Here is a 14,607-nt window from a genome sequence, read left to right as displayed (position 1 = left end):
CATGAGTACTCGCTAAAAAGTGTTCAATTTGGTTCGATATCAATCTAAAGATACAAATAGAAAAGTTATAAAATTAGAAGCTAAACTACGATTAATTGAATTTTGAAAGTTTTTAAGGATTACTGTTGAAGTTCTTCACAAAAAGTGAAGGAAATCAGACATGAGGATTTCCATGAGCAGCGAAATGATCGTTCCAAATTTCATTCGAAATTGAACATACACAATTACAGTACAAAACGAAAATTAACAGGTCATGCACAAAATGAAATTACAGCAAGCTTACTAAGAGTGTCAAGGGATAGAGTATGCGTACCTTTGAAGAACCATTCTTCAAATTCCCTCGAACAATCTACAAGCATCCACATCAACACAACCCTTGAATGCAACAATCGGTATAACACGATCACCAGCACGAACACAATGAACACGAACCCAACGAACGGCCTCTAGAACCTCGATATCAAACGAGTTGAGTGAGGACACCACCACAATGGTTATCTTGGTATTCTTGGTGTGAGAATCTAGAAGTTGTGGACTCTGTATGAACTTGGTTAGAGGAAAAGACTAGAAGAACAATAATCGTGTAAACGATTGAGCAAGTGGGAGATGACACAGTCTATCATATAGACGATGTGCTAAATCATGTAGAAGATGGCAGCCTATCGTATAGACAATGCCCCGCGATTGTTTAGCTACGACCAGCTGAATGAACTATCATATAGTTAAACTCCACAATCGTTTAGTCTCTCTAAAGCTATCGCTTAGTGAAACACTTTCACTTAATAGCCTTCTCCGTGAGTTTCTTTCCGAAAGTAACAACTCTAATTTTAGGAAAACATTTTTCTCTTTTATCTCATGGTTACCATAAAACCACCAATAACCTCCCACTCAATTGGTTATTAGAGAAAAAGAGATAATTATCAAATAGTTAATATTATTATAAATATATATGATAACCAACTTACCATATTATATTTATAACCTATACTTTTAATATTTCATCTCATGAAACATATAAACCATAGTTCTTTTTCTATTTTATGTTACTTAATGTAAATTATATTTACATTAATCCTCCACTTGATGTATCTGATACATCACACCAATTATATCATATATAATTGAATTTTCTCTTGTCAATTTGAACATTTCAAATCAACCCAAGAACTGATTCTCAACTTCAATCCATTGAGCTACCAATGGGACCTTATGAAGGATCCCTTAACTAAGAGTTCCATGAGTACGTTCGGATCGCTCCAATTTCACAGTGACCAAAATACATCAAATACCTTCTAACGCACAGTTATGCAAACAAGTCAATTAAAGGCATGTTTTGTACAAAAAAATAATAAGGGAGAGAGTTTGCATACCAATTGAAGACGGTATTCAAACTTTGGAACTCCACACAGCGGATGACCTCTATCCGATCAACCAACGCCCAGCAGATGCATCGACGACAGTAGCACGAACAACCGCAAACACACGAACGCAGCGGGGACGACACCATTAGAAAAGATCCCCAGGTATTCTCAGAGTGAGAAACCAAAGCGTGGTCTTTGGTGAATTTGGTAGAGGTAGGAGGAAGAACAGATCGTGTAGCCGATAAGCAAGTGGGTGAAAAAAAAGACGTTATCGTATAGCAAGATGTTTATCGCTTAGGAGAAACTACATGATCGTGTAGATTTTACTGAAAGATCGTTTAGGAAAAGGTATACAATTGTTTAGGAAACATGACTCACTATACGATCGTTTAGGTAAGCTAACCGATCATTTAGGACTTAGTGTGCGATCGATTAGGCGCTAGGTAGATGATCGTTTAGGTGCTGAGCGACTATCGTATAGGCTCTCGATTTTAAGCGATCGATTAATTTTCACACTAACGCGCGCCTTTGATTTTTTTTCCGGACGAACGATTCAAAATGAAACAAATTTCATTTTAATTCATCGATTACAACAACCGACGCAGTTCCCACTAACGCACATCCGAACGTGATTTTGGGTTAATTATCATATAATTAATCAATTAAATTTTTAATAAATATAATCATATTATATTTTTAACCTATAGTTTGATATCACATATCTACTATGGTAATTTCTCCTCTTCTTGATATAAATCATATTTATATCTAATTTCCTCCAAAATAATGTATCTCATACATTTAGCCAATTATATCATATATAATTAACCAGTCCAATTATATCATATATAATCAAACTTCCTCTTGTCAATTTGAACATTTCAAATTAACCCAAACACTGATTCTCGACTTTATCCAAGCTACCCAGGGGACCTAATGGACCTGTGGCTCAAAGCTCCAACGGTTCGTGAATAGCTGACTAAACTCTTTAGCCACGAGATCCACCATCCATTAACTGTCAGGCATTCCACTAAAGACCACCAGCTGAACTCTTCTTACCATAGATATATTTTTGTGTCCATCTGATATAACCAATCATGAGTACGATGACCCTTCACAGATGCTCGTAAGTACAGTTGGGCCAAATTACCATTTTGCCCCTGTAGTTACATCTCACTCCTTAAGTACCACTGATTCTTCTAATGAACAATACAACATAGTCCAACTATGTGTGAACACCTCTCGAGCCAAGAGAAGGTGTGTGGCGTCACATCGTTCAAGTCCCGGAATCAGCCTTAAGGGAGTTATCTATCTATTTACCTTTGCCTCGGGGAAAGAGTGAATTCCATCTTGTGTAACTGAGTTCCCAACTCCCAAATCAGACAAACCCCCAAAATGGTAGGTTTGAATTGACGACCTGGCCACTCGCACCCATACAGATCAAAGGACCGCCTTCAATGGCAAGAGTCCCCAACACGAACGATCAAGATCAGACCATTTGTAACAAGTCACAACACTTGTGACCATTCCACAAAGCGGGTTGCATCCTTAGCGTTACCAGGATAAGGTTTTCCTCCTATATCCATATACTATAGACCATTCTGATTATCACTCAAGACATGATCCCTTTGTATGTCACTACATACATGTTTGAGTCACATACAGATAATCAGAAATTTATGTTTATTAGTTTGTGGTAAAGAAAATAAAACAAGCAACTGAGCAAAATACAAGATGTGAAGTAAATATCATATATTATACAACACAAGCATTCGTACAAACTGTTTACTATAGGACACAAGACTTTTGGGCATCAACCCCAACACCTTATAGACCTATAGCTTGAAGCTCCAACAGTACGTGAATAACTAATTAAACTCTTTAGTCACGGGATCTACCATCCATTAACTACCAGACACTCCACTAAAGACTGACAACTGCATTCACTACAGATATATTTTGTGTCCATATCACCAATCAACAGTGCAATAATCCTACACATATCGCTCGTAAATACAGTTGGATCAACTTACCATTTTGCCCCTGTAGTTACATCTAACTCCTTAAGTACCATTGATTCCTCTAATGAACATAAGTCATAGTCTTACTATGACTAGTCCTCTCTTCCAAAGAGAGGTTGTGGCCACTATGTTCAAGACCCGAAATCAGCCCTTAAGGGAGTAATCTATCTACTTACCCCTGTTTCGGGGAAGAATTGAATTCCATCTTATGTAACTGGGTTCTCAGCTCCCCAATTAGACAAATCCCAAAAAAGGTAGGCTTGTTGAGTTGACAATCTGACCACTCTCACCCATACTAATTAAAGGATCACCTTTAAAGGCAAGAGTTCTCAAAACACTCAGGATTAAGGTCATGTCACCTATGGTCGTTTAGGTGAGATGTAAGTCTCAAGTATTAACGGCGTTATATAAAAAGAGGAACAATCTCGTGGTCCGATCTTATAAAAACTCTTTATATAGGACACCGCCGCTCACATGTATCCACATGAATGGTCAGGATCAACCATCTGTAGTAGTTCACAACACTTAACCTCTACAAAGCGGGTCGTATCCGTAGTGTCACAAGGATCAGGTATTCCTCCTTAAATCCTTATACTACTGACCTTTTTAGGTTATCACTTAAGGCATGATCCACTTGTATATCTCATATACATGCTTAAGTTTATATACAATAACCATAGATCTTTATTTATTATATATGATTAAATGCAAAATAAAATAACTCTTATTTTATTCATAACAATGTGTACAATGTTTACAAACTACAAGACTCCAGAATAATTAGGACACCAATCCCAACAAAAGGGACTCGAATGCTCATTGATTCGTGTCCGAACAAGCTTAAACTTATGGATTTAAAGCATTTAAGGTCTGCGTAATGCTAATTTAAAGTCAATTTGAGAGTGGGTAAAAGCAAGCCTAGGAGTGAGTAAAAGCATTTAAGGTGTATCTGCTTTAGCCACAATTCGTCAATGGCTTTTAGGTCGTCGGCAGCGATGAATTGGTCTTTGAAGAAGTAGACATTTCCTCATTTATGAGCACCATCGTCGGTGAAGGTGATCAGAAGCTATCAAGTCTCCTCATCGGCTTGCCGGAAGTCTTTGGCGGCAAGGAGGTGGTCAAGCTCATCAAAAGCGATGGCGGGGGCGGAGAGAGAAGACGTCGATGGTAAGAACAATAGTGGTGGAGACGACTGTGGAAGTTGGTTTGAGGTAGAGAATTGGAAGAAGAGGAGAAGGACGTGAGAGAGAGGTTAGGTTGGAGGAAGAGAAGAAGGACGATGCGATGCGTTTCTTAGGGTTTCTTATTTTATTTTAATTCCATATTTTTATTTTATTGAAAATATTATAATTAATTTTATTAAATAACAGTTAATAAATATCATATATTTGTGACATTGAAAAACTATTATAAATTACTAAAATTCGAAAATTTGCATTTTTTTTTTGTCAAAAACTCGCATTTTTCATATTTATGACACGTTTTTCACTCTCCAACCTCAATTTGATTGTATTATTGTATCATTGAAACCTATATTCGTTGTAGTGATCTAGCTCCATAATTATATAATATTATCTACTTGGACATAAATTATCGGTGGGTTTGGTCATGATTATTTGACCAAATAAACATCAAATCAAATGGAGGTCGAATTGACTTCACTAATATACCATTGATTCTCAACTTTGTGTTCACCCAACTGATCTCTCGAACGAGAAACACTCCACCATCACCATCCGATCGATCATATACTCATCCGACGGTCTATATTTTTCTTCCTCCATAATTACTTATGCATGCAGAAATACAAACTTTATAAACAGCCACCCAAATAAAACCCACTAAAAAATAAAGAAAAAAAGTTTATTCTGCATATTTGTTTGGTTTAATATTCCAACTTTACCCCCAATAGCAAGAACGAAAAACACACATTACAAATAATTAGACAACAATCACTTGTTCGATTTTCTTTGGTTAAATTATCTAAAGTATATTTTTATTTTTTAAAACAAAACCAACTTGATACTGTAATAATTATAATGATGGATAGTAGTTAGGGAAATTTTTATGAAAAAATGTCAAATCATTTACAAAAATAGCAAGAAAAATACCGATAGACATTGATGGACTTCTATCAGCGTCTACCAGTGATAGACTTCTATCTATTTTTATCATTAATAGACAGTGATAAACTTCTATTAGCATCTATCGGTCTCTCTAGAAAAGCATTAATTCATTTTACTATTTTGTATTTTTCTATTTCTGAAAATCTACGTGTAATGAATCTGAAATTTTAAAGGATGATTTGAAAAAAAATTAAAATAAAAATCCCAATTATAGAGAGTATTGAGTTAAGTTGGGTGTCCTATTTAAAAAATATTTAATGCAGTCTAGGTTGGTTTTATCACCAAACTCTTTGCTATTGTTTTCTTTAAAATTATTTTTTAATTTTTTTTTTTTTTTTTGGCGTGCAACATAATTTCGTTGTTACAGTTTAGAAAAAGTTAGAATTTAGTTTTTATAATTTTAAAAAATAGAATTTAGTCTTCATGATTTATAATTAAAATTTAATCGATTATTTAAAAAAAATTTATCAAAACTATAATGACTAAATCCAACTTTAAAATAACCAGAAATAAATTCTAATTTTAACCAAAATTATAATTTGAAGAAAGTATTATTGACATATTTAATTATGAAAGTTAAGACATTTTGGGTATGAGTTTTTCTACCAAAAGGAGGAGGGAAAAAGTGAGTCCACCATTTCAAAGAGAATCTACACATTGCTTTCACATCCCCCACTAATGTACAATATTTTTGGCACCTTCCCCAACACCATAAAGAGAATCTTCTTATCAAACTAGATGAGAACTAAGCACACATGAGAAGAAAACACTCTAAAATTGAAATAATTATACACTACATACATATTTAACCAAAAAAAAAAAAAATTACACTACTAATTTCATTACATACGTAATTATCATCCAAAAAAAAATTAATGGTATAGAATATGAACGGATCGGGAGATTCGAACAAAAGATTTATGTTAGTTGAACAATGTTGACTTTGGTTTCATCTTCTAATTATTGAAAAAAATGTAATTTACAATAATGAATAACACTTTAAGATTAATAATTAAGTACATAGCAATATTTTTAAAAATTACAAATATAGCAAAATATATCAATGATAAACTCTATTGTTAATGGACTCATTTGATGATATAGTCTATCACCAATAAACTTTAAAAATTGGATCTAAATTTTACTATATTTATAAATTCTTTTACATTATGTTATATCTACTAACACTTTAGGCTAACCGATCGGTCTCGGAGAGGAAACGAAAACTACAAGATGACATTGACAAATATAGAATAATTTTTTCCCCATGGGTCTTAAAAAAAGAATAATGAAAATTTGTGGATATATGAATTTTCTCTGTCTTGTTATTACAGGGTAATTGGGGAAAATTGTAGCTCCATTAACATGAACCCAAAATCTAAATTATCTAATTACATTTTGAATCTAACAAAAATATAAATTCTTAAATTTGATTGAAAAAAAAAAAAAAAGAGAGAAAAGAGATCCAAAAATTAAGCTAAAAAAAGAAAATGCTTACTGATGGGGGGAAAAGGATAAAGATAGTGTAGGGCGGCGGTGTATAGAAGGTTTCATGGATCGCCATGTTTATGCCAACAAACAAGCATTGCAACACATCGGCGCATGATGTAAAATCTGGCCTTTTGTTCTTTGGCTAAGCTGCTGCATTTGTGGCCAATGGATGAGGAGGAATTTTTTTGGGAGGAGCTGCGGCGAAGATCGGTCGGGGACTTTCCGGCAGCGGCGGAGGCGGCGGAGGAGGAGGGAGTGTGTTTTTGGGATAAGCTTCTTAATAATGGTAATTTTGAGGAAGTGCTTCTGGTGGAACCGCTTCTGGAAAAGAATGATTTGGAAGTAGAAGAAGAAGAAGAAGAAGAAGCTGATTCCTTTTTTGAAAGCTTCCATTTTTCTTCCATGTAATGGAGGAAAATTAATGGGGGGAAGGATTTTTTATCTGAATAATAATTTTTACTTTGGAGGAAAGAAAATAAAATTTGAAAAAGAAAAAGGGGAAATTTGTAGATTTATTTGTCTGGAAAATGGAGATCTAGAGGTTCTGTTTGTAGACAGAGAAAGAGAGAAAAATGGGGAAGTGAAAGAGTGTGAGGTTGGTAGGGTTCAGCAATTGGACGTCATTGTAATTTATATATATATATATATACTTTTATTTTACATTTAATTTGCTCATTAATATAATCAATTAGTTTCAGAGTTGTATCAATTTAAACTTTGAACTTTTATAACATTAAGATGGTGTGTATCTTTTACCAACAAAAATCATTCGTGAATTATCAATTCTCACGAATGTAAATGAATGATTAGAATTGATGCATGGACAATTCTCTCAAAAGAAATCCTAATTAAGAGTCTACATATATACTTATAAGTCTATCATGTTTTTTTTTTTTCTAAATAGAACGTGTAAATTGGTTATTGGAATCGATACATAGACAGTTTAGACAATTTATTACGATTACCTTTGAGGATCACCTGATCTAAAACAATTTTTATATGTGTGTAGAGTTCTTCAAATATTGATTTTACGGAATGGATGATTGAAATTCATGTATAGATGATTCCCAAAGGTAGTCCTAACTAAGAGTCTACATTGATATACTTATGAAAGTTTTAGGGATTAGTTAATTCAATTATATGTCTCATGCATTTTTTTTCAAGTGAAAAAATAATCAAGTGTGTAGATTTCTGTAAATGGGTTGGTTTTATGAAATGGATGATTTGAAGTGATGCATTGATGATTCTTAAAGGAAATTCTAACTAAGACTTTACCTCGATACACCTGTAAAAGTTATAATTAATTGATATAATTATAAGTCTCACATATTTGTTCTTTCTAAACCGAATGTAATTGAGAGTATAAATTGATACATTTATTAGTTTAGGAGTTTAATTGATAAAATGTGTATAAATTAATATTTTTTTAATATTTTATTTATAAATATGTGGTCGAGATTTAGTGCCTTCCAACATTATGTATATAAAATTATATGAGACTTAATTTGGATGTTAATTCCAACATAACTCAATAAACAAATGCATTAATTATTATTTGGAGATTGATAGAAGCTTAATTGATAATGTGACATATTTTTGTTATGGATATTAATTCAAATTTTAACATTATGATTTGAGAAAAGGGGTTGACTACTGTGATTATCTTTGTTGGTTTATAAAGGGGCCAATATCTCAAAAAAAAAGAATAATAATAATAAGAAATTGAGTTGGCACATACTTATTATCCCTAGCTTGTCCAAAATCACTTTAAAATAAATTTCAATTTCTTTAGACTAAACAAAAGTATATAGAAGTTCTAGATTTGTGGTTTAATGATTTAGGGTTTGATATTCGTTCGTCACATATTGTCAAGTTTATTTATATTACAACAAATGATGGAAGGAAAGCTACATGCCAGGACAGCGACAGTACGGTGGTGAAAGGGTTATATTTTCACCACCGACACACTTTGGATTCTGAATGTCTTGGTATTTATAACCAGTAACTAATTCTAAATCTATTAATATAGGATAAAATTTTTCACTCCCAACTTTTATTATGGACCTAAGTCCAAAAAATCATGTTCAATGACTTTCTCTTCGATGATAAAATTTTAAAAAAAATACAAGTAAAAATAACAGTACTCTAAAGATTCAATGGAAAGGGAAAATCAAAGGCCCAATCTAAATGAAGAAAAAGTGTGACTGAATTTATCCCATTGTATCAATTTAGATTAAAATTTTAATTTTCAATAAAATTAAACCGAAGAATGGGTGATAAGTTTAATTAAAAGAGAAATGAATATTAAAAACCTTTGAAATTGAGACACACATAAACACAAAAATCACTCACTCTGAGGTAACTGCTGATCCCACAGACAAATTTCTCTCTCTTCTACTTGTAATCTGTGCCCCTTTCCCTCCTAAGTAAATTACTATTTCACTTGCATTTTTTTTTTCAACAACACTTTTTAATTTTTATTTTCATTTCTATATTTTTTTAGGTGTGTTTCGTTACTTTTGAAAACAAAGAATTCAATCCAGGAATTAATTTAGAATGGATTAAACGGTAAATTTAGTATTTATGCAAGTTGTTTAGTTGGAGAATTTTCTACATATTGACACATACATCTAAATCTCATCTTTATTTCAATACTTTGCATAGGAATTTTCAAGCATCCTCATTTCTTATCCGTGTTTTCAATTCCTTCCAAAATTGTGGATTTTCTCTTTTTTCTCTTTCTATTTATTTTTTTATTTTATATATAATATTATTTGAAATATAATAAATTAATTAATATTAATTTAACAAAACTAATATGAATATTCAATAAATCAACAATAATCTATTAAAATATTTACTTAACCTACTTTTACAATAAAAATTTATTAAATGAGTGTAACTACTACTTTTACATAAATAATTAATTAATAATATATTAAATATATATAATTAGTAAGCTAAAATTAGTTAGTAAAAAAATTATTTTTCAATAATAATAATTTATTGTTTTATTTTTTAATAATCAATCAATTATGTTTTTACACTAATTTTAATTTGATCCCTCTTTATAAATATATGGTTATTATTGATTATTTATAATCAATTAATTATTTATCATGATTAATTTATATTACTTTATTCATTATTAACATGTCATATTCATAAAACTTTTTTAGTACTCTCTACTAATATATCATATTTTTATCTCATGTTTCACTTTTTATATAATATACTGTTTATTAAAATGTATTTTCTTATATTATCTAATTAAATTCAAAATTACTAATGTTAAACTTAATTAATTATAAAAATGATTAAGTGTTAGATTATAATTAATATGGATGTTCCTTAAATATATTGATTGGTTAATTTAATTTATAAATTACCCAATTTTTAAATATTTATAATTGAAATTATTATTGATTCTTAATTATTTATTTTTTATCAATATATTGAATAATATTTATTGCTTGATTAATTAATTATCTATTAAAATTATATAAAATTTCTATGCTTAAAATTTCATAAATTAAATACAAACATAATACTTGTTCATAAAATTCTGATAGCATTTCTAACCAAACATGACCTTTGATTTCTAGACATCTTATTTCTAGGTATCCTATTCTCATGTGTCTTTTATTTCATTATTTTCAGATATCTATAAAATCTTATACCAAACAGACCTTAAAAAAAGTTACAATGAGGTAGTCTTTATATCCACATTTTGCCTACACATCCTTATTAAATTTCTATTTCATCCATCGCTAACATGACGCAATTATGTAGGTGAAGGTAACACATTGAATTGGCGCATCCATCACTTTTTTTTTTTTATCTTTGAGTGTTCAGGCCAGTTTATGTGCTAATCTTGATGACTTGCTCAATTCTACAATATTTAGGTGTCAAAGAAACTCATATGATATTAAAGCTTAGGTAAGTGACCACTATTATGCATCCATCATACATTGACCATGATTCATATATAAGAAGAAAAAATAATATTGTTAAAACATTATCCTTTTCTAATTATTAAAACGTCATGATAGTACAACAAAAAAAGTTATTAGCAACTCAAATTTTTTTAAAAAGAATGAAAAAGCTTTTCGTTTTCATAGTTGTGTCATGTAGTGTATGTTGAACTAGTTAGTTGAAAATAGGTTCAAATTGACTATATATATATATATTCGTTTGGCAACTATTTTATTTTTTTGTTTTTGTTTTTGAAAACTAAGTCTATAGACACTACTTCCACCACTAAATTTCTTCTTCATTATTTACTTTTCACTCATAGTTTAAAAAACCAAACCAAATTCTGAGAACTAAAAAAGTAATTTTCAAAAAGTTGTTTTTGTATTTGGAATTTAGCTAAGAATTCAATTATTGTACTTAAAAAAGATTTAAAAAAAAAAATGTAGATGTTATAGCTTTAATTTTAAAAACTAAATGATTATCAAATGGAAATTTAAATTTTTTGTTTTTTATAAATGAACTATAAAATGGTGTCACACAAGGTATGTTGAACTAGTTAGTTGAAAATACGTTCGAATTGACTGAAGAATTTTATTTATTAATTAGAAGGAGAAAAAAAAAATCCATTTTTCTGCCCTTTTGGTCAATCTCTTGGATTCTCAAGAAAGCTCATTGCTCACATTCAGTGTTTAATATTTACTTGGATCCACAGACACGGCTTTCTAGAAATACTCTTCTCATTACTCAGCTTGATCAAACCCATAATATTTAGTTAATTAATAATTAAAATGCTTCACAAAATTAATTGAATATATATATGTGATGCAGTAGAGATTCTCAAGCACATGCAGCTACAGGAATTTAATTAACGGTTATATAATAAGAGTTAGAAATTAATTAATGCCTAACTATATTTTAAATATAATAATTAAGACATTAGTATATACGAATATTAACTATGTATATATAAGCATGTGACCCAATTTGATTTCTGTTATATGCTGCTTCATAATTAATTATATTATCATATATTCTCCCAGCTAATTAATCCTTGGATATAATCATCTCTTTGGTTGCTTTAATTATTTTAGTCATCTAGATAATAACACATAAAGAGTGATTAAGATAAATTTTGATTTGATAATTGTGGTGATGATGATAATTATTATTTCAAAATTATCAATATTTATGTTAAGACTATATAAAGAGTTTCAAGAGGTTAATAATTCAAACTTACAATCTTTAATGAGAGCATTTATTTTAATTAATAGTTTAGTCATGTTTAATTAAGTCATTGTTTTAAGAAATTATTTAACTCTATTTATTTTTATTTTTTTTAGTAGAACTCTAATTAGTTAGGTTTGTCTAACTCCAAATTATTAAAAAATAAAATTAAAAATTAAAAAATTAAAAATTAAAGCCCAACATTAATGTATGTTCTTGTTTATCTCATGAGGTTAAAAATGTTAGAGGACATTTGGTGCGCAAGTTTGGAATGCTAAGCGTAACCTGTAGATTAGGCTGTGAGGTTTAGGTAGTCTGAGTTTAAGAAAACTGTATTTAGAGTGTAGGTTTTGGAAGTCTGGGTTCAAGAAACGTATGCAGACTTAGAAAGCTTGGGAATGAATTGCAGATTTATAAATTTTGAGTTTGTGAAATATTTTCATATTTAATCAATGATTAGATTTTAGATTAGTTCAAGCTTGTCATCTTAACTATTTTAATATAGTCAAGTTTAAAATAATCTAAAAAAATTAGAAGAATATTTTTTTTTTTTTGAATTTTGAAATATAGATTTGACTAAAATTATAATTTTATTTAATTTATTGTTTTATAATTTGATATTTTGATTTTATTAGGTTTTGAAATAAAATGTTATAAGATATTTGTCTCTTTTACTAATTTAAATTGGGGTTTTCTATAAGATATTTGTCTCTTTTACTAATTTAAATTGGGGTTTTCTACGCATATAATTTAAATAAATATACTTAATTACGCAAAAATCTAGTTTAATTTTCTTTTTACCCCTCTTACTATTCAATTTTTATTAAAAATGTGTATATAATAATAAGAAGAAGAAAAGCATATAAATGATGGTGATTGATTTGCGGAGAAATAGAAAAAAAAAAAAAGAAAAAGAAAAAAAAGAAGGAAATCTCCTGAAATAAGGAAACATATAAACAAATGGAAGATAGCAAATTAAAAAAGATAATCTAATAAATAATAATAATTAAAAAGAAAAAACTCCAAATGAAAAAAAAATAGAAGAAAGAGAGTTTATTTTTTTAAAAAAAATTACATTAAACTAAAGGTCCGTTTGGAATGAATTAGGAATTTTTTATTTTATATACAAGTTTGTTTGGTTTGTTATATACTAAAAATGTTTTTATTAATATTTTCCAAAGTTGATCGATTGTAGTCGAAGTTTGGCCAGAGTCGGTGGTCGGAAGCTCATCAGAGGGGTCGCTAAGGGTGGTTGGCGATGATCGTCAGAAGTGGTGGCCAGTGTAGGCCTATAACGGCCACCAAAGGTGGTGTCTGTTGACCGACAAACTTACTAAATTAAATTAGAAAAAAAAAAAAAGTGTAACCCATGGGTTTGAATATTGTGAACTATTCAAACCCATGGGAAGAGGGTAGGAAGCCTTAGCTTCATAAACCCTTGTTCCAAATAAGGGTTGGGTTTAGGATGCCTAACCCATCCCAAGCCTAACCCTGGAAACAAACATCCCGTTTATGAACTACTTAATTAAATATAAATTTAAAAAACATTTAATTTTATGTTACATATTAACTTTTATCGATTGTAAATTCATAAACAAAATACAATTTAGATGGCACTAATATATTAAAATATATCCTTTTGAATTCAATTACACAGCTAAAGTCAACTTAATTCAATATCAATTAAAGAAAATATATATTATAACGAAGAGGTAAAGATGCAATTTTTAAGTAGTGGAAGAGTACATAAATGAATCAATACTATACTTGAATGGGTGAGATTTTGAGGATGTGGAAGTATGTAATTAAGAATTAAAAAAGAGTTAAAAGGATTTGGTAGTTATTTATCATATTAACAAAGTGAAACCTTCATTTTCAGTGATGCAACTATATATATATAGTTAAGATAATGTGGCCATGATGTTAGGATGCAAGAAAATATTGAGGCTATCAAAGATAAACCTTGATGATCCAAATCTTGACCTAGGACATGAGCTTCGAATCCCTTCCCTCACATGTTGAATTCAAAAAAAGGAAAAAGGTTAATAATAGTTTTTGGTTCGTAAACTTTCATAAAAGTAATGATTTAGTGAACTTTGTTGGTAATGATTTTGTCCCTTATATACTTTACAATTTGTAATAATTTAGTCTTTATTGTGAAAATATTTAATTTTTACGTGTAGGTCAATTAAGTATGTTTTAGAATCAATTTTTTTTTATAACCTATAAAGAATAAGTCATTACGTAATAAAAGTTTACACTTAATTTTGATGAGATTTTTTTTATGATAGTGATGAGGATAATTAGTATATTTAGGTTTAATATTCGTTTAATTGTTAATTTAGATTAGTTAGTATTTAATTAGTATTTTATAATTAATTAATTATTATTCATATTTCTTTATAAGGC

At 29.8% G+C, this 14,607-nt stretch overlaps 1 protein-coding gene across 1 annotated transcript; it reads right to left on the bottom strand.

The window, feature by feature from the left end:
- Positions 1–6,098: 6,098 nt before the first annotated feature.
- On the bottom strand, positions 6,099–7,602 carry LOC120088767 (putative protein TPRXL). Its single transcript, XM_039046203.1, has one exon. The coding sequence runs from the start codon at positions 7,401–7,403 to the stop codon at positions 7,059–7,061; it is 345 nt and encodes a 114-aa protein (XP_038902131.1). The 5' UTR covers positions 7,404–7,602; the 3' UTR covers positions 6,099–7,058.
- Positions 7,603–14,607: the final 7,005 nt, after the last annotated feature.

The sequence above is a fragment of the Benincasa hispida genome, chromosome 10, assembly GCF_009727055.1.
Source record: "Benincasa hispida cultivar B227 chromosome 10, ASM972705v1, whole genome shotgun sequence".
In the NCBI taxonomy this organism is placed as follows: domain Eukaryota; kingdom Viridiplantae; phylum Streptophyta; class Magnoliopsida; order Cucurbitales; family Cucurbitaceae; genus Benincasa; species Benincasa hispida.
This window is presented reverse-complemented; position numbering and strand designations above follow the sequence as displayed.

Coding starts and splice junctions, on each gene's coding strand:
- LOC120088767 (XM_039046203.1), bottom strand. CDS start 7,403: ATGGAAGAAAAATGGAAGCTTTCAAAAAAGGAATCAGCTTCTTCTTCT.